General features: G+C 32.8%; 1 protein-coding gene across 3 annotated transcripts; it reads left to right on the top strand.

The window, feature by feature from the left end:
- The first annotated feature begins 46 nt into the window (after positions 1-46).
- LOC124360444 (acetylcholinesterase-like) lies at positions 47-18741 on the top strand. 3 transcript variants are annotated; one of them, XM_046814086.1, is made up of 10 exons: positions 50-281; positions 979-1111; positions 1229-1351; positions 2823-2982; positions 7284-7469; positions 7972-8180; positions 8631-8802; positions 16180-16382; positions 17090-17340; positions 18500-18741. In XM_046814086.1, the coding sequence occupies exons 1-10, from the start codon at positions 226-228 to the stop codon at positions 18708-18710; spliced, it is 1704 nt and encodes a 567-aa protein (XP_046670042.1). In that variant the 5' UTR covers positions 50-225; the 3' UTR covers positions 18711-18741. The 3 variants fall into 3 exon arrangements, with proteins under 3 accessions (XP_046670051.1, XP_046670042.1, XP_046670059.1); XM_046814095.1 differs by lacking the exons at positions 7972-8180; positions 8631-8802 and having other exon boundaries at positions 47-281; XM_046814103.1 differs by lacking the exons at positions 50-281; positions 979-1111 and having other exon boundaries at positions 2923-2982.
- The last annotated feature ends 4340 nt before the right edge of the window (positions 18742-23081 follow it).

Here is a 23081-nt window from a genome sequence, read left to right as displayed (position 1 = left end):
GATAACTTTAAAAAGATTGTGATTGTGACTCTGTGAAACAATTGATTTTATTTATTGATCAGCTATAACTCACAACACAATTCAGAAAGATAACTAATACCTTTGATATCTAAGTGAGTGACAAACCAAGATTGAGAATAATCTTCTATCATCCAGTATCCACGTATAAATCAAGTCAAATCAGTGTTATTTCATTATAACCAAACAATTATAGTTTTTTTAAAAATGAGTTTTTATTACTTAGTTAGTGTAGTGATATTAATAATCTCTGGATGCCAAAGGTATAAGATTTACTTTTTATTTATATTTAATTTACCTTGGGATTGGAAATCTGACCAGATAATGATTTCTAAAACTAATGTGCTCTAAAACTCATTATAATGCAGTTTCCTGAACACAAAATGTATACTAATATTAAAATTATACTAGTGTATTTGTAAAAACAGTGAATGTCAACACACTACGAAAGCTCTTGAAAAACTTCGGTCTTGAAATAATTTATGATTTCACGTTGTAATGTAGTCCATATGAATCATATTGCCATTGTCTATTTCTAGCCATTCCTGCTGATTAAAATGATGTCTTATTAAAAAGTGACTAGTTAAAGCAGTGGTCAGTTGAAAAATGGCCAGTTAAGACAAAGGGTACTGTATCCTGAAATAATGTAGTATTGTAAATTTTCAATAGGTACTCTTCAGTTTACATTGTTCATTGTTTATATTTTAAGGTACTCACATTTTATCAAACGATTTATGTTTAGTGTTTGAAGTAGTTATTAGGATATGTAAAGTTTTTTCTGAGTCAGATTAATCATCTAGTTAAATTTTCATTATTGTTGAAAAGTTGTGTAGATATCAACATGAAAAACATATACTACAAGTTTATTTATAATATCTTAATAATAATAAGGTAGACAATAAAATTGATAATAATTCCAAACCAAAATAAAATGGTTGATCTATTTATTATTTATTTCAGCCAGACCAACATTAGCATTAACACCAAAAAAGGACCTATAATTGGGCTCCGTTTCAACCCAAGCCCTATCACTGGAGCCCACTATGATGCCTTTATCGGAATCCCTTATGGAAAAATACCGGCTAGATTTCAAGTATGATACAGTAAATACATTTAAAAAACTATATTCATCTAAAAAAAAATAATAAAATGTGTTACTACTTTGAAAGCCAAAATTAATTTATCTGATCAATTATTATTTATTTTATAGTTGGCAGTCCCTCGAGACCCTTGGAAGAAGCCCTTGAATACACAATCAGATGGACCGGCTTGCCCTCAACCTACCGGTAACTACAACGAGGACTGTCTTTACCTGAATGTGTTTACACCTGTGGTAGGTTACATTTCTAGTTTTTAAATTGGGTTTGTTCAATTTTAAAATTCAAAAAATGTAACTAAAATATTTTAATTTCTCAAATTTTTTTCCTCAACTTAATTTTCTGCAAAGTTTTTAATATCAGATCTTGTACATAAAAATTACTTGACAGTTACAAAAATTTTTTAAATTGTTTTTATTTTAAAAAGTGACATTTTTTACTATAGTTAGTACAGAGCTTTTTCAATTATGGAAGCTGGGACATAGAGTGAAGATATATATCTCTTGCTACATTATGTTGTTAACATCTTCCCTATGACACACCACGACTTAAGGACAGCCAGGATAGTATCAATTACTGTCCGGCATAGTCAATGTGTTAAAGAATAGAGTTCATGCTAAAAGTCGGAGCCAAAATTGGACGCACTCAGATATTATGGTTCCCTCCCTGACTTACAGGTAATGGGTGGCCCAAATTTCAGGCATCTGCAACATAGTGCCAATTTCACATTTATCAATACAATTAGTTATATAAAAATTTATAATTCTGGGCACTTGTTAAAAAATTTCCCCAAATATTAATCAAATGAATGTGTATACTATTCTGTTTAGTACAAAATGGGTGAATTGTAAGAGTAAGCTAAAAAGAGTGTTGCAAATAATTTGTATACATTGTACATTATAAGTTATACATGGTTTGCAATAAATTAAATACAATTACTGTTTTTAAATATGGCAGTGTGTATACATTTCAATATGCAGTTAAATATCAAGAAATCTGATCACATGGTTGAGGTTTACCATTTCAAAATTGAGTTATTTTTGTTTATATTATTCAACAGTCAAAGTGGTTGAGGAGATGTTTTCAATATACTGCATGTATGGAAGAAGCACCAGAAATGTATGTTGTCTTGTTAAGCAAATAGTGATTTTAAAATTATCTGAGTAAAATTATAACTCTATATTGGTAACAAATATTTAGGATTCATTAAAAAAAAAAAATTAAAACTTTTAAATTGTTTCAGTGCAAATAATTTTAACATTAAAATATACAAATAAGTGTAGATTGGCAATAATTCTTGATAATCACTAAATAGCATACACAACTTATTTAGACAGTTATGGGCCTTTTCCTTTTCTAAACAGACAAGACACCTTATGGACATTGTAATAAAATTGTGATTTTTATTGCATATACAGAAACAACATTTATGGAAAATCAGGAATGAAGGAATTTTGAATAAACAGGAGAATTAATTACTTTATTTTTACCAGTTCCAGAAATAATATTGATTATGGTCTAAATTGATAATTTTTTCTCAGTATAATTATATATTTTCCTCAATTTAAGCGGTTTTACACCCTAGCAAATTATTACTCTTCTGTTTTTATGGTCTACCCTATGCAATTCCACCTGTTTATTAAATAATTAGATCTATCTAAACAGTGTAGATTTTAATCTTCAATTATCTTATGTATTTTTTCTAAGAATGCAAGTAGTAGTAATATATCTGCACTCCCGGTAATGGCATTTATCCATGGAAGTGGCTTCACTGGTAGCTCTAGCTCATCACAGATGTTTGGTCCAGATTTCCTGATACCTAAAGGTGTGGTCTTAGTCGCCATGAACTATCGACTTGGAGCTCCAGGTGATTTAATTAATAGGCTACCAACGACATTATATAATTGAAAGTCAACTATTCATAGAATAAGTTAAGGAAGTGGTTCACTGTTGTATATTGATAAACATTTATTAGATAGTACTGAATTTGTTTTATCTTCTACTTAAAATCCGGTATCAACCATTCACTGAATATTTTATCAAACATCATCAATATTTTTATTTTTTGGAATAGAAATTTTTCCAAATAATTTTAAGCTACTTGTAATGTATTTATGTAAAGAGGGTAAAATATTTATTTAAATAACTATCCACAAAATTTACTGCTATCAATTTTTAAAAGTAATTGAATGTTTACAATGTACTAGATATTGTTACTTTATAATACAGAATATATATGCATATGTTTTAACATTTTTAAATGAATGTCAGTAAGACTTTTTGAGAAAAATGTATACAGAGAATACTATATTATAATTTCTTTCAATTTTGAAAACATACTTAATTCAAAACTGAATATTTTGCACTGTGATATTTTACTATACTTCAATGAGAAGGCAGGCATTTATAAGTGTAGCTTGGAGTTGAGATTTGTGTTTTAATTCGAGAGAACTTAGTGTGTTGGAATATAATCTAATATTTTTTTCTGATTCTAAATCTCAAACAGTCATCAGGAGTAGTACTAAGGATTATTTATTTCTATGAACAAGTTATATCTATAAATTTGTATAGGTAAATTTATTTCCTATGTAAGCAACTTGGTTATATAGCTAGCAAAAGATTTTAAAATCATCTAAAAATGAGATTCAAATTATTTAACTAATAATAGATTATTTGATTAACCTTTTTTAATTTATAGAAAATAGTTTTGAGTTCCAAAACAATGTTTTTCTTTATTTCTTTAGTCTAAAGAACTTTTTTTATCACTTATATATTTAATTAATTGATTGAGAAGTGTAGTTTTAGTTTATACAGGGTGACAATTAAGTCTGGAACCTCTTTTTTAATTTTTGAACAACAATAGAAAGAAATACCAAAGTTCACACGTGCTTACTGGTGATAGTAACGCACACATCTGCCCAATTACCGACCAGATAATCCCTTTGGGGGACGGTCTACAAGGAGTCAGACAAAATTCTTAAATAGCAGCATAGGTCAAGTTTGGTATCAAATTAAAGGTCTTACTTAGCAGAGTACAATGCCGCAAACCGGTCTTCAAAAGGTGGATTCATTCAGTAGTTATAGCTATTTGAATTTTAAAACAGTTGAACGATGTAAATTATTAAGTATTACAAGTAAACACCAATTTTTAAGTACCTGTGATCAAAGTAAGTGTTCAAAATGTTCCCCTCCCATCGTCTGGCAATGTCCTAGGCGGTTGTAAAAGCCATCCACTGCATTTTGAAGGTAGTCACGAGGAATATCTTGAGCTTCTTGGACTATGGGATTTCTTAGGTGCGCCAAATCTCGAGGCTTAGTACGATAAACTTTATCTTTGAGGTATCCCCAAAGAAAAAAAATCCATCGGAGATAAATCAGGGGAACGAGCAGGCCACTCTACTGCACCACGTCTTCCAATCCATCTGTGAAGGAATATTGTATCCAAGTATTCTCTAACAAGGAGAGCAAAGTGTGGTTGCGCGCCATCTTGTTGGAAATAAATTCTTTGAAATTGTCGACCAAGAGCAGCTTGTAGTGCAGGAATTATCTCATTTTGGAGCATTGCTAGATACGAGTCACCATTTAAATTACCACTGATAAATAATGGGCCCATAATTTGATTTCCTATAATACCTGCCCAAATGTTAAGTTTCTGTGGATGCTGTGTATGACTCAATCTGCCACTTTCACATTCTAACAGTAGTTGTGTTATTGGTAATAATTATTGATTCCTGGCTTTGATTACTACATTGTCAGATGATGGGAGGGGAACATTTTGAACACTTACTTTGATCACAGGTACTTAAAAATTGGTGTTTACTTGTAATACTTAATAATTTACATTGTTCAATTGTTTTAAAATTCAGATAGCTATAACTACTGAATGAATCCACCTTTTGAATGAGTCCGGTTTGCGGCATTGTACTCTGCTAAGTAAGACCTTTAATTTGATACCAAACTTGACCTATGCTGCTATTAAGGAATTTTGTCTGACTCCTTGTGGACCGTCCCCCAAAGGGATTATCTGGTCGGTAGTTGGGCAGATGTGTGCGTTACTATCACCAGTAAGCACTTGTGAACTTTGGTATTTCTTTCTATTGTGGTTCAAAAATTAAAAAAGAGGTTCCAAACTTAATTGTCACCCTGTATATCTTGTAATTGTGTAGTTACTGAGCAGGTTAACACATTCACTGCGACACAGCTCATGTAACGACTTTAGGACACACAGAATAGTAGTAATGCACATCCACCACAGTCTATGTGTTAAACAAAATACCAGGTTTAGAAGTGGATGACAATTTCATTTTGATAGATCATATTCAGTCTCTAATGATGTACAGTATATGATTTTTAGACAACGTAATCTTTGGAAATTTATTTCTTTACCTATTGTTTTAAAACCAGTTTATTAGTATTGGGTAATAAATAATAAATTAATTTTAATCTTTATAGTAAAATTATTTAAATAATAGATGAAGCTACTAAAGACATACGAGGGGGTACCCAAAAGTAACCGGAATTGTATTGCTGGCAGCCGGCAGCGTGTAGTACACATTCCTGCCGCTAGGCGTGTGTCGCGCAACCCATTGCGAGCTCAGTGACCCCAGTTCCGTTGTCCTAGTGCATTCTGTTCGTTCGTAGTGACTGTTTTCGCTAACCCTGTTTTGTTCTTGTTTCGTTTTTTGTCATGGCAAGTTTAAGTGAACAACGTGCAGCTGTGAAATTTTGTTTTTACTTGGTAAAAATGCTGCAGAAACTATTTTAATGTTGAATACAGCTTACAAAGATGATGCTATGGGGAAAACTCAGGTCTACGAGTGGTTCGCTCGATTTAAAAATGGCGACATGTCGATTGAAGACAAACCTCGTTCTGGACGTCCATCAACCTCTCGAACGGACGAAAATGTTGAGAAAATTCGTGAACTTGTGCTCACCGACCGTCGACAGACAATTGAGGAACTATCAGAGAGTAGTGGGTTAACTTGGAGCTCGGTTCAGCGAATTTTAACAGGAGATTTAGGACTGAAAAGGGTTGCTGCTTAATTTGTTCCTCGACTTCTGACTGACCATCAAAAGGCACATCGAGTTGAAACTTGCCGCCTTCTGAAAGAACATCTCGAAAATGATCCCGATTTTCTGGAAAAGGTAATTACTGGTGATGAGTCATGGTGCTATGGTTATGACCCAGAAACGAAGCAACAGTCAAGCCAATTGAAGTCGCCATCTTTACCTCGTCCAAAAAAATGTCGGCAAGTCAAATCAAACATCAAAACCATGTTGGTTTGCTTTTTTGATGCTAAAGGCATTGTTCATTCTGACTTTGTTCCTCCAGGTCAGACTGTCAACCAAACATTTTATTTGGAGATTTTAAGAAGATTGCGCAACAGTGTTTGCCAGAAAAGACCCGATTTGTGGCAGACTAGAGACTGGTTCTTCCACCACGACAACGCACCGGCACACACAGCCATCTCAGTTAGGCAGTTTTTAGCCAAAAACGGCATGGTTCCCCTGCCCCACGCACCTTACTCGCCTGACCTCGCTCCATGCGACTTTTTTTTATTTCCACATATGAAAAGAGGCTTGAAAGGTCAACGATTTGACAGCGTTGAAGAGGTTAAGAAAAAAACGAAGGTCGAGCTTGCAGCCATTTCTAAAGATGACTACAAAAAATGTTTTGATCAATGGAAATACCGTTGGGACAAGTGTATTAGTTGTAATGGAGATTATTTTGAAGGAGATAAGGTCGTATTGTAAAAAATTTGATAATATATAATTTTTATAAAATAATTCCGGTTTTTTTTGGGTATCCCCTCGTACATGAATTTCAGTTCTAAAACCAGTTCTTATTAGTAAAGGAATACAGCAAAAACATATATCACATTCAATGGTTTTAATATTATTTCTTTTATATTATATTTTTTAGTACTTTCCTCAAACATGTACGTATTTTAGGGTCCCATTGTTTTATCCAATAAATAGAAAATTGTTACAAATCAAACAGTTTACAGCAAAGTACTATTTACAAAACATAGAATAGCAAATGTTTATTGTCTTTGAGGATTGGCATTTTTTTTATTTAAAATTGGCATTAAAAATTTACTCTTTTACTTGTTACTATCAGTTATTTTATTTGAAATATGCATTATTTATATGCAACTCTTCACACAGGTTTTCTAACTCTGGGTTCAAAAGCGGCACCTGGCAATTTAGGTCTTCATGATACAAGATTAGCTCTGGAATGGGTCAGAGACGAGATTTCAGGGTTTGGAGGAGATCCTACACAAGTGACTCTGTTTGGTCAAAGCGCTGGTTCTGTCATGACACAGTTTCACTACATCTCATCGCTCTCTTCAGGTAAACGACTGGTCTCAGTTCAATCTAATCCTAGAACAGTAAAAAAAGAGACTTTTGCCATTCAGATTAAATCAAAATATAAATAAAATCTTGGTGGAAATTTTAGCTGTTGTACAAATATATTTGAATTAGCTTAAATATGCAGTGTTTGTTCATAAAGCTCTTTGTAGAACACTTAAAAATAGGTGATGAATATTTGAAAATTATACTTTACTGAATCCTAAGATATATTTTAATTTGAAACCGTTGCAATATAACCAGTAAAAGTGATTTATTTATTTAGTTATTAACACTCAGTTGTAACCCGGAATTTTAGTTTTTCCCTACTTGCATAAACAGAGGCCTCTCCCCTATATATATTTATAAATATTACATTGATTAAATTAAATTATGCGTCGTAGTAATGATTACAAGGGTGGCAAACAATTTGTGGGATCAGAGAGTAGTTAAAATTAAATATAGATTTTAAAAACATTATAAAGGGTACTTGAAATGATTGCAGACCTTTTCATAAGAGCAATAGCGCACAGTGGGTCTGCACTGGCAGAATGGGGCTTAGTTTCATACACAGAGGCTATACGGAGAGCCAAGGTGTTGGCTCAAGGACTGGGCTGTGACACGAATCAAAACGACTCCATCCTACTGGCATGTCTACAGTCCGTTGATATCAAAGACATTGTAACTCAGGAACTTATCTCTCTACCTATTGACGTAAGAAAAGTTTTACTGAAACACTGATAGAATAGATAGACTTGTTATGTTTTCATTTGGGGTTAGTTGTGAACTAATTGCTCTGTCTTCATGTTTATTTATTTTACCTTGTGTATATTTAACTAAGCAAAACACATTGAACAGAACAGATTATGTGATTAAAATACTCTGATAATGATTTATTGTAGCAGAATTGCACTAGCAGGCTGATAACTGCATGTGTATAGCAAAAACCTTTGGTTGTTAACCAGACTAACTGTAATATAAGATTGACTAAACAGTTTAAAGTTTACTTGATAAAATAAGTTATACAAAATGACAATTCTGTCCAGTTTCAAAACAATTCAATGCAGAATTCATTTCTAATTAACATCTCAACTCACATGTCCTAGTTCATATACATGTTAAGTTCATTTACTCCGAATTAGGAATTTTTATGTTGGGTTACAGAATATAGCTTCTGGGAACAGTTTTCGTTTTGTCCCGGTCCTTGACACTTATCGGACTGCAAATAAGCCATTTTTCAATGACACGTCTTTACACAATATGATGCAACAAGCTGCTGCCAGAGGAAAACCCTTCATCACAGGGTTTACTACTGACGAAGGGATTTTCAAATTTGGTAAGCTTACTGTCTGATTTGGTATCTGAAATATCAGAGGTTATTTTCTATAAAAAAATATACATTAGATCATTAAAAGACCAATTATTATAAAACTGTTAAAGTAAAATTAATTTAAATGTAAATTTGAAATTTTCATTCTTTGGACACCATACAGTAGCTTTTTTCGGTACCTTTGTATACTATATCCTGTTGAATGACTGGAATGCCATAGGCATATTCTTTTTAAATTATATAAAAGACACTTCTGTGATAAGTGATGGTCATTGGAATATTCCCATCTTCTAATCCTCTTAAGAATATATTAGTCTAAACATTCTTGTCAGTTGTTAATATTTTGTCAGTCTATGCTAATATTTCTGAAGTCCATCTGAGGAATATGCTGATTATGATGCAGTAACATTAAAACTTGTACTGAAAAAAAAACACATTTTTATTGAGCTGAACTATGGTACATAAGATATCTAGTTCTACATATTCCCCACAGCTCAGGAGCTATAACCATAAACAACAAAAGACATGTTTACACTATGTCATGGCGGCATATCATTGCCGGTATTGGCAATTTAACAAGTTCATGGTGCCACTAGCATCACTGGGACCGAACATGTTAAAAAACCTTCAGTCAAATATGGTTTTAGATATTAGTGACATATATGCTAGCAACACACGAGTATGTACTCTCAATCTGGCCATGAAGCTGATGAGAATGAGACATTTACCAATGTTTCCAAATGCTGTCTTGGTGTTGATGAGACAGGATTTCTGTCAAAGTCACTATATTACCAATCTTACAATGATGCTCACAAGAGAGGGTCTTGCAATACGTTTTCAATACTGCCTAGAGTTTTGCAAGATAGTGTCAGTGATAAACCCAGTGCATTCTCAACATATTGCCTCAATATGAAGCAATATGAAGCACTTTTATGAAGCTGATGAGACCACTGTATTCTCAATGTAGCATTTATATAGCAATGTAGCATGTTGTGAGATGGGACACTGGTGATAATTTCTAAAACCCCCTAGAGGTTGTTGATATAAGGGTGTGGGTGAAATTGATGTCTTAGCATCAGCTTAAGATTGGAAAAATAGGATAGAACGTTAAGCTGGTATACATCAATACCTCTAATAATACCCTAGGATTGATGCAATATGATTTCTGGTGGGGGTGGTTTATGAATTGCAAATCATACACTGAGGCTGATAAGATAAGATAAGTGTAAGTGAAATTGGTGTATAACCAAAACTTCCAAGCATAGTTAGTAGTGGTTTGGTGACATAGTGAGCTCCTTGAAAAGCTGGTATATTCCTAAACATCCTTTGAGACATATTAGAGGGAAGGGCTTACCAGAAACAACTTTATGTAGTTTTTGTACTAAAATTGGTCAATGCTAGGAATGTTCATTAGTGTGAGCAAAGAATAGAATAAATCTAGATAAATTATTAAAGATCGATAATTCACTGCTATATGGTGTGATGAAATAACTGATCTCTCATTACAAAGAAAGCCCAGTCTTTATAGGCACCGAAGAGCTTTTTCTGGGTAACTTGTTCTTGTTTTATCCTCCAGTAGTTGCAGTGATATTCATTCTGCAAAAAATCAATCAGGTGCCTAATCAATCATACAGCACCTGGTGCATCATCCATGGTTTTCTGGTAATTTCAGCAACCTCAGAAGAAGTAAATGGATCTCTTCAGAGTCAAAGTATTGTATAAAATAAATAAATAAATATGAGTCAACTTTAATTTATTATATAATATCTGAACAGTAAGGGGTTCAACAATGCAACATGGAAAATTCTTGGTGAAGTTCTTTTCAACACTAAGGTGGAAACACTGTTCTTTTCTTCCAGTCTTAAGAAACAAAATAATAAATACAAGTTCAAAAAAATGTTACTGAAAAATAAATAAGATTCACAAAATAAACATCCTGACTTTAGATGTACATCAGTAATTATTACTTAAGTATGAATGCTGTACATCTGAAGCAATGGCATATCCAGAACTTGAGTTTAGGGGCTTAAACCCACTAACTTTCATGTCAAGGAGATTGATCTTATACCTTTAAAATATTACATAGAAGTACTATAGATACATGATGTTTAGGAAGTGTGAATCAAAACCATCAGATATTGTAAAATAAATTTTACATAACAAAAAATGTAATGTTTAAATTATATGATTATTTTTGTACGATTTGGCTACTGGCATGTCTCTATGTAATGTGCTACATTAGATAATATGAACAATTACTACATTGATTTCCCTTATTCATATATGACTCACAGTCCTCTATAAGGATATATCTAGATCATGTTCCACTAAAATGAGTATAAATTCCTAGACAAAAGATATGTATTTACCAAGCTGACAATAGAAAGTATCCGAAGAATTCTATTTATTTCATAAAAATGTTTTAAATGAAAAAATATAAATTCAAACGTAATGATTTAATATAATACAAGTGTAAATTACAACTATACTAAATCCACAGATCCTTGACCCTTCATAATGTATGTAAATGTTGATATCTGATGAAACAATCCCTTTATTAGATCTTATCTCCTGATTATATGACATTTCATACTTTGTTTGAAATTTATTATTGACAATGATTGATTTGAAAGAGCAGGGTTTCAGACATTTGTCATCTTTATATGTTACAAGAATAGAACACTGTTTTGAGGACTGGAATCTATCCTCTTCTACAGATGACAGATTTTCTGCACTTAAGGCAATACAGACAGAAATTTGGCAAAACATTTGTTGCCATAAGGTGTTTTATGAGAATTACAACTTACAAGAGCTAATGTCATTAAAGGTAACTGTGTGGTAAACTAATATATAAAAACTATAAGGATAATAGATGTAGAATTGTATCAGCTTTAATTTTTGTATATCGTCGCTTAAGAAGTGATACCACGTATCTCTAAAATAGCAACTTTACAGGAGACACTAAAAAACTGTGTCAAAAAATATATATTTTCTCAACATGATTTTTATTTTTAAATTATTTAAACTTTAAAAAACTATTGTTTAACAATCAAACTAAAAAAAAATAATAAAAATATATAATACTACAATTTTTAAGAGATACGTGTTCTCAACTACCATTAAAAAAGCGACATACGTGGAATCACAATACGGCTCAATTACACAGACATCACAGAAAATGTAAAATTAAGTTAAGATTGATGTGTTAAATAAATAAACAAATGTGTTTTTTTAACTCTTGAAATTGTGTTTTATTGGTTAAAACAAAAAATAACCGTGATACAACAAAAAAATAAGTAGCTAGGCTAACTAATTTTGACCCGAAACGTCCATTTCTTGTTGCTTTTTTGTTTACATGAGGCAGCTGGTGAATCTTGAACATACTCCAAACTGTTATAGAAATGGTGGCAGTCGGTTGGGATAACTGTTTTGAGTTCCTGTAGATGTTGCCATTTAGTTTTGGGAATTTTCAGTCTATTTCGATGCAGTCTTGGAAAAAAGTTCATCATTTTTTAGATTGTCTATCCTTTTTCTTTGCGGAAGAGCAGAAAAACTCAGATTCAAAAGATAATTTATACTTTATTTCTCCTGAGGGTAAATATTGAATTGCTCTGATATCTGTAACTGTGGCATCACCAGGCTGTTTCCCTGGTCTAATACTGTCGTAAACCATTCCATTCTTCACTGAGTAGTCTTTAATCATATCAAAACGTTACTACCTTTGTTTCATATCTAGACTTATTTGGGTTTTGCCTTGCTTCTTGTGTATAACGTATGTAATCACTTGGCAAGTATATGGGGTTTATTTTTTATTTTTTCTTTCGATGGCTGCGTGGACTGAATCCACTTCCATTTGCGTATGGCCTTTTTCTAAAAACTTTTGAGTTATTACAATTTGTTTCTCACAGCTGAAGCACAGCAATGCGTTTGAGAAAAACTGCATTCCTATTTTGTGATGTGCATCCATCACTCCATATGATTATAGGTGTTTTGTCAATACAGATATCATTTAACAAACTGATTACACAAAAAAGCAAAACGTATTAGCAGTTAGATCTGCTTGGGTCTCATCAAACCAAAAACACATTGTGTTGTGCTTATTTATATCAAAAACCGTAAAATTATGGCAAATAAGTTTGGTTTTGTAGTAGTAGAGGGCGGATGCATTCAAGCTTGGGCACACTTTAACTGATTGGAGGTCTTGAGTTAGTACGATGCATTTTCCCTCTTCTCCCATACTTTTATCTGTGTTTTTCTCTGTTCTTGCAGCCTCTTTTCTAACAATATGGTTATTATACATGTTTTGATCCACTTGGCCAACTTCATAGGAAATACAGAGATCGCATCTATCCTTTTTAGGGGGTTGGAATGCAATGTTTTGATCATCAATTACTTTATCAAATGTAAACCGAGAAAGTGGCTTTATTGGTCCATCTGCATTTGATTCACAATTTTTCTTGTACTCATTGTAAATATCTGTCATGTTCCCTCCTGTTGGTTCGGCATAACTTTGCTGGTAGATTTCCTGCAATAATGTGATGGAAGCTTAGGCAAGTTATTTAAAAATTTTATTAAAATTTGCTTTGCCTCGTTCCCACTAACTTTTCTTTTTCGTTCTGCATTTACGATGGAATTCGAAGGTGCCATTCCATGTATTCCATTAGAAACCCAATTAAGTACTGACCATTCTTTTAAGCCAAATGTGCTGAGAAACATATTCTTCCAAACTGGAACTGTGTCACCATTTTTCTTTTTAATAGTGTATTGATAAGAAACTGTTTCTTCTAGATGCTTCACCTGCCTTCTTCTTTGTATATGTTTCTTCTCTGACTTAGTAACAAGAGACACTATATATATATATATATATATATATATATATATATATATATATATATTATATAACCTTTTTTTGATCCCAACTAAGCTTTTGCCAAAAGTAGGAAAATATATCTTCTCTTTCATTTCTATCAATGCTTTGGCACTGTCTCAGCTTAGACTTTTTACATGCTTCACTGTCACATGTTGGACCTAGCTTTTTCTGTTGGTTCTCTCAGGGCCTCGCTTGCCCTTCCCATCCTTTGACCTCTCCCAGCCTATGTAGCTTTTACCTTGCTCTCTGCGTATTTTGTTCTTACTATCACTCCATTTAGACTGGTCAGAATGTATTTTTCTTTTCCTTTGTTTCTTTTCTCTTCCTACAGTTAAGTCTTCATTATTGTTTTCTTCTTCATCTGGTTCAACGTCTTCAGCTGTTAGTGGTGTCCAATCAGGATCATCCACAGTATCCTCTTCTTGTGGTTCATTATTTTCAAAGCTGGATGTATAATAGAGACAGAGTCTTCAATATTATCATCTTCAGAATTAGGATTTACAGGAATGGAGTTAATATTTACAGTAGAGGTGTTATTATTTACAGGAGATAAGTTTAGCACCGTCAAAGATTCATCGATGTTACTTTCAGATACTTTTTCTAAATTGTCAATATTTACAAATTTCTCTGCAATGTCAATATCATTTTGACCCTCTTCCTCACGATTTGGTGATTGGATTTGTGTACTGAGACTTGGTTTCTTCTTTTCAGAAATTTCAGCGTTATTTTGTTCAATGTCTTCAAGTGTTAGTGGTATCAAATAAAGACAGTCCACATTAGCATCAATATTTTCTTGTGGTTCATATTTTCAAAAAGTAGGTTACAGTCGGGATCTTCAAAATTACCATCTTCTAGATTAGATTAGGATTTACACGAATGGAGTAAGGAGATGAGTTTACCACCCTCAAAGATTTATCGGTGTTACTCTCAGATACATTTTCTAAATTGTTAATATTTACAAATTCATCTGCAATGTCAATATCATATTGACCTCTTCCTCACAATTTGGTGATTGGGTTTGGGTACTAAGAATGGATTTCTTCCTTTCAGAACATTCAACGTTAACAATAGATCCAGGAAAGTAGAGTTTAATATTTTCTATGATGTCATCAACGGAACTTTCATCACTGGAGCTGTCCTTTGGATTAAATTCTTCTTCTTCTTCCATTTCTTGCCTGAAAAATCGTTGTTTTGAATGCAGCAATAAAGTAAGATACCGCATGTGTCTGTGTGATTGAAGCCATTTATATTATATTCATTAATACGCGAAGCAAAAACTTTGATCCCTTTTTACGACAAATGCGACAATCTAATCATAACAGGTCTGTATTGTGATACCTCGTATATCTGAAGACATCAATTTGTGAGACCACGTATGTCAGTTACACATTTTTAGGTTAGGTTATTTCACTTATTAAATGTCTAGCGTAATGTCTATATTAATCTAGCAATGCTTTATAGTTAGGTTAACTAATTAAGTTGTAATTTATCTTACCTTAGTTTAATAATAACAATTAAGACACTCAAACAAACAAACAGTACAGCACAACGTGACTAAGACTATTATCACCAACTACCAGACTGACTTACATACGTGGTCTCACCAGAAATAAGCCAATGCCATTACAATACTTCACTTACGAGGGTAACACTAAAAATGTTACTGTATTAGTTTTAGATTTTTTCTATTATACGAGGTATCACAAGATAAATGCACGATTTTTTTCTGAATCCATAGATACCAATACTGTAAAATTTTTAAAAAATGGAGATACGAGATATTACTTCTTAAGCGACGATATGTGTAAATTTTCTTTTGTACCAACCTCTATTGACATATAGATAAAAACCCATAAAAAGGAACTTTAATCCCCTTCTCTCCTCTTTGGCACCCCTAAGATTGAGGACTTTCAGTGTGTTATAGAGTACTACCAGGCACACCAAACAATGTGCCCTAGTTGGCTTTTCCACTTATTAGCTTTCCTTCTAGACTCCTCAGTTGGGCATCTGTTGATTAGACCATTAATACATAAGAAACAAACACAAATCAAGGTACAGTAATGAACTCACCAGTCAAAATCCTTCTGACTTCAGAACAAGTCAAAAAAATTCAAGCAGACACTTGAATTTTTGTGTGAAAAATATCTGTGAAAAAAATATCTGTGTGAAAAATCACTAAACTTAAGACATTAAAATACAAGTGCTCTACACAAAACATGCTAACACACGACAGCATCATATGACAGTGACTATTGTCCGAAAAAAGTTATCCTTTCAGATACCGATATGTAACTACTGAAATAACTACTGAGTTATTTAAAGCCTTTTAGTACTGATATTAGGCTTGAAAATAACAAATAAAATAATACTTATGTTGAAAAACTGTGATTAGTTTTACTGAGCTTCAAATTTCACTCTAAATAATCAGGCTTTGGTTCAGATAAAAGAAATCAAATGTGTAATTTGTTTTGTGTGTTTAATTTTTCAATTATAATTATTTATTTAATTTTTAGAGGATAACAGTTGGAAAATGGCACAAGACAACTTGGAATCTTTTATTCCTTCAAATGTTAAAACTGGAATGAGTGGTAAGAAGGAAACATCTTTAGCAAGTGATATTAAAAATTATTACTTCCCTGATACAATTGATGAAAATAAAGTTGAAGATTTGATCAGAATATACACAGACACGATGTTTGGCTATCCATCTGTCCAGGTTAGACAACATTTTTAGTTTAGATTCTATTATAATTTTAGCTAGAAAATACATATGGTATACATTAGTTAGTACTATATATTCATGTATTTAACTTATTATTGGATGTTATTATAACTTGGCCATAGTTAGGATTTTATTTTAAGGCACTAAAGTAAAAATTAATATTAACTAGTAACCAGACCCGTACTCAGACCAGTTTTTTTCAAACAATTTTACCAGGGCACAGGCCGGGCCTTGCCATACATCTATTTGAAGGGACCGTGTCGATGCAGTGGCAGGACATGATGAGACCCGACCAAAATATGTTTCCCAGACTCGCCAAAGCTGAGTATGGCCCTACTAGTAACAATAAATTGAAAGTTTTATTCTCCTACTCATTTTTCAATTTAATTGATAAATGTAACATAATTGGAAATAGTAGAATGTTTGACTGAGTCATTGTTTTCAATAGTCTATAGCATGAGGTGAAATATTTCAGAGATTTCAATATCTCTTATACTTGTTTGTGTAATGTGCTTCATATCCGTAAATGATAAATATTATAGTTTTCTAATTTAAATATTGCTTATTTTTTAAACTAGAAAGTTGCTTTATCACATTGATACAGTATTGTTAACTTCAAATAGATGTATGTAAAATCCTAGGGTAGAAAGAAAATTAATTTACAGTTTTCACTGAAAATACTAATTGACTGATGATTACAGGTATCACGATATTTTGCCAATATCACATATGGATATCTCTTTGCATACATTGGCTCCTGGGCTCCTGCACCCCCATACTTTGCGCCTTACAAGCTGAAGGGTGTAAGACATGCTGATGATCTCTTCTACCTATTCTACTCCAGTCTGCCAGGCTGGGGAGCGCAGAACTTGGAGAACTGTAGTGTCAACAATGTGAACCTGGATATGAAGGATCATATGGTTAAATGGTGGACGTCATTTGCAAAGACTGGGTGAGTAATAGTTTTGGACTACCCATTTCTGAACACAGGTGAAGAGCATCAGAAATAGGCAATATCAATTCTATTTGTTGTTTTAGAGAGTTGCTTAGCATGGGAAGGAAGAGCTTAGTATATGGGATAGCCTCTAGTAAAAAGTGGTGTCTATCCGATGGTCCAGCCTTGGAAAAAGAACATCTTGAAATAAATACATCATTACCTACTATTTATTCCCAGGTCACATCAGTAAGATTGAACAAAGACATCATAACCAGATTTGTAAACTCTATCCAAATAACAACTTGTAATAAAATTTTATATGCTCAATATGATACACATATTTTAAACCAAAATTATTTTGTATTACAATGAACACATTAAGTTTGAAATCTTATTAACAAATGTAAAACTACTATTCCATGCATATTTCTTTGTTGTCAATAGTTGTTAAAGATCAAAAATTGATCCTAAGCCACTCATAGTTTAAACATTATTCCAATGTGTGCGTTTACATTTGTATTTTGATTGGGGATATCAGATTGGTGTCAGTCATAGGTTTATAATAACAATTCTCCTATAAAGTCCAAAAACATCATAGATTTAATTTTTTTTTTTTTTTTTGAAGGGTTTTTAAACTTCAATAACATATTTTCGATATTAAATTAAATGTATTTTCATACCTATCATGAATGTTGCTTCAGAACCCATTGCACCCCGAGGATGTGCACCTCATGAAGCAATTGATTTCATGTGATAAGCTCATTTCATTCATTGAAAGATTGAAGACCTAATTAAACCATCTAGTGAGTTCGCTAAAGTATTTATCTGCTTTCAAAGTGATACTGAGAATGCTGAAAGTGCATTTTACTTCAAATCATAGAGTCAAATTCAGCATAGAAAAGGGGAAACATGTATTGTGTTAATCTAAATTTGGATTAAACTAGTAATATTTATGATGACATGAAGAAGTTTAATGGACTTTATGATATCCTTATTTAACACTGGATGAATTACTTTCTGAAATAATTATTTCATTTAACGTATGCAATAAGAAGGTAAAGCTTCAAAACAATATACAGAAAATTTCTGCATTATTCATTTATGTTTATTATATGTGTATTTCATTTGTATTTACATTAACCCTTCTTTAAGTACAAATTGACTTTAATTGCAGCAAACCAGACAATTCCTGGAAGACGATATCTGAGGATGGATATCTTGTAATAGACTCACCACTCTCTAACATGAACACCACAGCATTTGAGAGCCGGTTCTACAACTTCTGGGAAGACTTGAAGCAGCAGGCTGGTAGTTCTGAAGGGTCTCTCGAACTGAGTGTCATTATGTTCTTTACTAGTATGTTATTCGTTTTGTTTATTAGTTAGGTTATGCTTTAGTAAAATGTTTATAGAACTATCTTAATATTTTATTTACCCTTAGCATTCTTTGTATCAGTAGTTTTTTTTTTTTTTTTTTGTAATTATTAAAATCTTTGCTGATTTTTATGAGTCTTTGCATCCTCACTAGGCCTACAAAACCTAGAAAGTCAATCAAAGACATATCAAAGAAAGAGGGTGTTTCGAGAGAGGTTGGCACAACTTCAGGATATAATATTAGACATAAAACAAGCAAAAAAGTTCATATAAACATATGCCCTATATTGCTTCATTTAGTGTCTGCCCATTTTGTGTCTTTTATTTTTTAAATCATATCTCAGCAGCTGTTGTCGCAAATAACATGAAACTTGACAGTTATGTTGAGCTAATTAAAGGGAGAATTAAAAAAAAATAAACACCTATTATCACTTTCAATTTCGAAATAGTGGTATTACAAATTTATCAAGCTTTAATATCCCAAAAAACTGTTAATCCCACGTAAAAATTGCAAGAATAAATATTTATTGCAAATTTGATGAAAAAACAAACAATACTAAAATATGTCCTCAGAGAATGAACAGTCTATTAACTGATCGTAAATGAGACCACACCATACATTTACACGAAATCTGTATTAAAAGTTTCATTCAATAGTGCTATGTGGATTGCCATCTGCCCAAGTGTGTTCATTGCAAAGGTTATTGATGCCATCTTGAGTAAATTGAGCCGTGAATAAAATGTATTTGTGATGTTGGCGATTCATAATTAACCAGTTACAAAATTCTAAATAAAGAGGAGGATCGGTTAGTTGAATATTTTGCACTTTTTGCTTATAGTAAGGAAACATGTTATTGTTACACAAAGTCCTCCATACCATAGACTGAGACACTGCAAATCACCTGGAAAAGCGTCATGTACTAACACCCGGACTGCATTGAGTAGCCACGATAATAGCTTCTTCAATATTGACATTGTTCTGGACAGGACGATCACAGTGAGTATTAATGCTTGGAAGGTTACCTGTTTCTCTTGAGGTACAAAATGTTTCACTGATAGTTTTCGGGTTTGGAACTCTGTGGTTAGGAAAACGTCTGTGATATTCTGCAGTAACAGCGGTTGCATTTCCGTCACACATGTCTAAGATAAATACCATCTCGGCATATTCTTCTGTTGTACATATAAAAGGCATTGCAATCATAATATTGTACAATTTTAAATTGCTCTAAACTAATAAACAAATATCCAGCTATTTGTATTGTATTGCACTGCACTATTTGGAACTATTATAGAGTAGGTAACAAATAACAAAAAAAAAAACTAAAAAAAACAAATAGTTGGAAAAAAAATAAAATAAAAAAAATAGTTGCAAATAGTTGTTGGGTTTAAATAGCTTCAGAAATGCCTACGTACATATTGTATCCACTTCTCACAACATTACATTGTTGAGCAGCTGATTTGTGATACCAACTTATCAAATCATAATTTACCCTGTTTGAATGTTATGTGACAAAGATGAGTTGGTACATGTTGTAACTGATTGGATAATCTTGAACAGCAGTAGTGCTATTAGGCTTTAAATATTAATATTTAGTTTATTTCAAACTTTAATTTAATTTACCAGTAGAGTTTGTTATTAAATTGTGGAATTAACTGAACGTTCATTCTACTGCAAAATGTGTACTTCTTGCACGGTAAAGTGTTGGTAGTAAACTTTTATTTTAAAAACTATTATTTCAATAAATTGCCTTATTGTAAAAAAATTTTGTTTTTTATTACCTATTTAACAAATTAATTTTACGTTAAACATAACAAATAGTTTTTTGAATGCTCTTTTTGTGTGTTTTACATAGTGCATCTTAAACAATAAGAGATACAGTTATGGAATGAACTCTATTCAATTTATCATGTCTAAACCATTAGAAAAAAACTGCATTTGTCTCTAAATCCTTCTTCCCAAACTCCCAGCAAATTATCATTTAACCTCGGATACTAAATTGTGGGTGAAATCTTTTGTTGGCTGTTACTCAATAACAAAGCATTTCCAGACCTATGTTTAGACAAACGTTTTTCATTGTTTTCTATAGTACAATAAGCTCAGAAAGTGCCGGTAACACTACCCAAATCACCCATATGATATCTTGAGAACTTACAGATCTGTAGACCTGAAATTTTGCTTGTAGCTTTATTTCTATATATGCAACATCAAGTTCATTGATGGTCAGCAAAGCCTGTTATGTAAATTGTTGTAAGATCTTGCATAACCTTGCAGTAGAATATTATATTTTTTTTCTTGAAATCTCCAAGAAAAGATACAGGTACAGTGTTCTCTAGTTGTATTGTATGCAGACGTGTAGATTCTGCCTATACCCTATATGATCTTGCTTTGTTGGTTCACATTTTGGGCCTTTGGGATACTTGAGGATAGAGTATTTCCCCAACTAGGAAAAATCTCCCTGTTAGAGATCCTAATTTACTGAACCTGTTGCGGAGATGTGCAATCTCTCTCACCTTTACTTACTTACTTACTTTACTGCCGGGGCATAACAAATCTCAGTCGATTCTTTGCCTCGTCTATGAGCCTCTTCCACGCCACCCTGTCTTCCGCCAGATCCACAGACCCTCCACACCGGGTCACATCTTCGACCACTTGATCGCACCATCTTATCTTTGGCCTACCCAAAGGGCGCCTTCCTGTCGGTACCGCCTGGTAGACCTCTTTTAACCTTGTGCCCTCCTGTCTCCGATGTACATGTCCTAGCCAGCTAATTCTCTTTGCCTTCACCAAAGCCACAATATCAGGATCTTGGTATACATTGCGTAATTCTCTATTTTTTTCTTATTCGCCACACCCCTTCATCACATATTGGTCCAAATATTTTTCGGAGAACTTTATTCTCAAAAACAATCAACCGCCCCCTCATTTTTCTTCGTTAATGTCCATGTTTCACTTCCATACATTAGGACTGGTTGAATGATTGTTTTATAAATTCTTATTTTGGAGCATTGTGACAACAATCTTGACGTAAAGAGTCTTGTACACGCCCCAAGACACCTATTTGCATTAGCTAATTTGCTTTGTATCTCTATATCCTCCACGTTTTTGCTGTTTATTGTTACACCCAAATATTTAAAACTTTCTACACAGTCAATCGAGTAGTTGTCAATGCTTAAGTTTGTTCTCACATTTCCAGCATGTCTTCCAAAATGAATAATTTTAGTTTTATCTTCATTTAGCTCTAAGCCTACTGTTTGACATTCTTTAATAAAACTTTTTGTTAGTGTGGAGAGGTCATCCAAACTTTCTGACAAGATCACTACATCATCCGCAAATGCCATTATGTTCAGGTCCACTCCTAATTTAACCCCTCTTTGTAGTCTTTTAACTTTTTGTAATGCCTCTTCCACAGCCAGGTTGAAGAGAGTGGGAGAAATCCCATCTCCCTGTCTTACTCCAGTGTTGATAAGGAAGTTTTCCGACATTTCTCCATCTATTCTTATTTTGGCCTTTGAGTCACTTATACACATTTTTGACAGTCTTATCAGTTTTTGCGGGATTCCATGTTTTTCCATCTTCTTGAATAGAGCATTCCTATCTATGCTGTCATAAGCTTTCTTGAAGTCTATAAAAATTCCATAGAAGCCTTTGTTGAACTCATAATATTTTGAAATTGCCTGTTTAAGTAGGAAAATTTGATCTATTGTGGACCTGCCTTTCATAAATCCTGATTGCTGTTCATCAATTATTGCTTCAGTATAAGGACTTAATCTTGATAGTAATATTTTTGAAAATATCTTGTAGACGGTTTTTCAAAAGAGATATTCCTCTATAATTAGAACATAATTGTTTATCCCCCTTTTTGTGCAGAGGAATTACCACTGCTTCTCTCCATACCTCCGGTATAATTTCCTCTTCCCATACTTTTGTAATAAGTTTATGTATTTCTTTTATCAGGAATTTTTACTATCTCTCTCACCTATTGTTACTAAATACAAAACACACAATGGACGCATTAAGAGCCAGCTGTATTGACAGCCACATTAATTTCAGTCCCTTAAGAACAATTTTAAATCTCAAACAAATTTATACCCTTGTTTTTTTTTTTTTTTGTTGTTGTGGAATTATGGTTGATGTCTTATTTTAAAGATATAAAGAGCCTGGATGTATCTTTTGTGTGTTCAGAAAATGTTGAGGCCCGATGCAAGGTGACAGTGTGGTTAACAGGGATGAGGTTCTTTCTCAGTGTTCTCAAATAGCTTCAGAAATGTCTATGTACATGTTGTAAACCATTGTATTCTTACAAGTAAAACTAAATTAATAAAATTATATTAACTCTGTTATTATTCAACTCAACGTTATTGCTACTTGGCTATTTGTTATTG

Source organism: Homalodisca vitripennis, chromosome 1 (assembly GCF_021130785.1).
Source record: "Homalodisca vitripennis isolate AUS2020 chromosome 1, UT_GWSS_2.1, whole genome shotgun sequence".
NCBI lineage: Eukaryota > Metazoa > Arthropoda > Insecta > Hemiptera > Cicadellidae > Homalodisca > Homalodisca vitripennis.
Note: the sequence above shows the minus strand (reverse complement) of the source record. Positions and strands in the feature narration are given on the sequence as shown.